General features: G+C 41.3%; 1 protein-coding gene across 1 annotated transcript in view; it reads left to right on the top strand.

Annotated features, from left to right (window-relative positions):
• ATP13A4 (ATPase 13A4) overlaps window positions 1-1,729 on the top strand; it is a 102,724-nt gene that overhangs the window by 65,550 nt on the left and 35,445 nt on the right. The window contains 1 exon segment of the mRNA XM_023728673.1: window positions 890-1,046. Within this exon segment, the coding sequence (XP_023584441.1) occupies window positions 890-1,046 (157 nt within the window).

The raw sequence follows: 1,729 nt of genomic DNA, 5'->3' as shown, positions 1-1,729 counted from the left end.
GGGGTCCACTTCCTGTTGCTGTGGAGGTGTTGGCAGTTCCCTAGGAGGATCACTGATGCTATTCCATGCCCCCGGCAGATGTGAGGGCCAGAAATGACACATGCATGGCACTCAAGGAAAGGGTGCTGCTTTCTTGTTTTTCAGCCCAAATTAAGCAGTGCTGGTGTCTGGTTCTTATGTCTGCTAGAGGTCTCTGGGTCCCGGATAAGTAATTCGTGAAGCATTTTTGAGCCCCTAAATGTTCTTCCCTGTACTTGATCTTGTGGAATGTCTTGGAAGTATTCAGAGGCCTGGCCTTGCTTACTTGCAGAAACGTTCACACTTTCTGCAGAAGAGCAATGCTATCAGCCTCGGGACAGGGAGGAGGGGGTGGTGATGGTAGTGGTAGTGTTAATAGGGGAATATAGTTTGTTGAGATTTTTGCCTCATGCCTCCTGGGATTAAAATAACATTGATTATAGCCTTGGTTTCTGGAGAAACAGGCATTTCATTTCCTTTTCTTTTTCTGGAGCCTCACTTATTTTTTTTTTTTTTATGTTTTGTACCAGAAGTAGAACTTTTCTTTGGTGGTTGCTAATAGATGAGGTAATAACAATCAGGATAGCCACAGTAGGTGAAAGAGGCATTTTTGGTCATTTAGTTAGTTTTCTAGGAAGGCTAAAGCCTATCTTTTGCTTATTAGGTACTCACTTTCTCTTGATTCAGTCAGGGTAAATGTCTCAATATCATTTGTGACCCCTTCTGTCTTCTTTCTGCATGGTTCCTGGCACATATTCAGTGCCTAAAGAATGGCGCTTCAATGAGTGAGTAGAGATCACTCTGACAGGAAGGTTTTTGCTTTTGTTTTTGTTTTACTTCCAATAAGAAAGTGAAAAACAAAAAGTAAAAGCTATTTCTGTTCAATCATATATATATTTCAAGGGAGAAGGTGGAGACAGACTTGATATTTCTGGGATTGCTGATCTTGGAGAATCAATTGAAGGAAGAGACAAAACCTGTCCTAGAAGAGCTCATCTCGGCCTGGATAAGGACTGTAATGATCACAGGTATAGAGCAAAATGTTTGTGAAAACAGTGAAACTTTTGTGTGGACATAGAGAGAGAGGGATTTGCTCATTTAATAAATATTGTTGACCACCCACTACGGAGCAGACGTTATTCTAGGTGTGGAGATGGATGAACAAAAGGCAAGAGAACTGCTCTTGTCCAGCTTACATTCCAGTGGGATGGTATAGAAAAACCAACCAATCAATCAAATAAACAATTAATAGTAAATGTTATGGAGTCCATGGGTGCTGCAAATGGTTAGACACTCAACTACTGACTGAAAGGTTGGTGGTTTGAACCGACCAGAGGCACCTTGGAAGAAAAGTCTAAAGATCTGCTTCCAAAAGATCACAACCTTGAAAACCCTAAAGAGCACAGTTCTACTTGCAACACATGGAGTCCCCTTAAATCAGAATTGACTCAAGGGCAACTGGTTTTTAACGAATATTATATATAATTTGTAAAAAAAGTATCTACCCTGGGTAGCACAAATAGTTAACTTCCTTGGCTGCTAACCAAAAGGTTGGGTGTTTGAGTCCACCCAGAGATGCCTTAGAAGAAAGCCCTGGTGATCTACTTCTGAAAAATCAGCCACTGAAAACCCTATAGTGAAAAGTTCTACTCTGACACACATGGGGTCACCATGAACCAGAATCGACAGCACAAAAACAGGGTGGTATGAT

The sequence above is a fragment of the Trichechus manatus genome, unplaced genomic scaffold (genome assembly GCF_000243295.1).
Source record: "Trichechus manatus latirostris isolate Lorelei unplaced genomic scaffold, TriManLat1.0 scaffold00026, whole genome shotgun sequence".
Classification (NCBI taxonomy): domain Eukaryota; kingdom Metazoa; phylum Chordata; class Mammalia; order Sirenia; family Trichechidae; genus Trichechus; species Trichechus manatus.
This window is presented reverse-complemented; position numbering and strand designations above follow the sequence as displayed.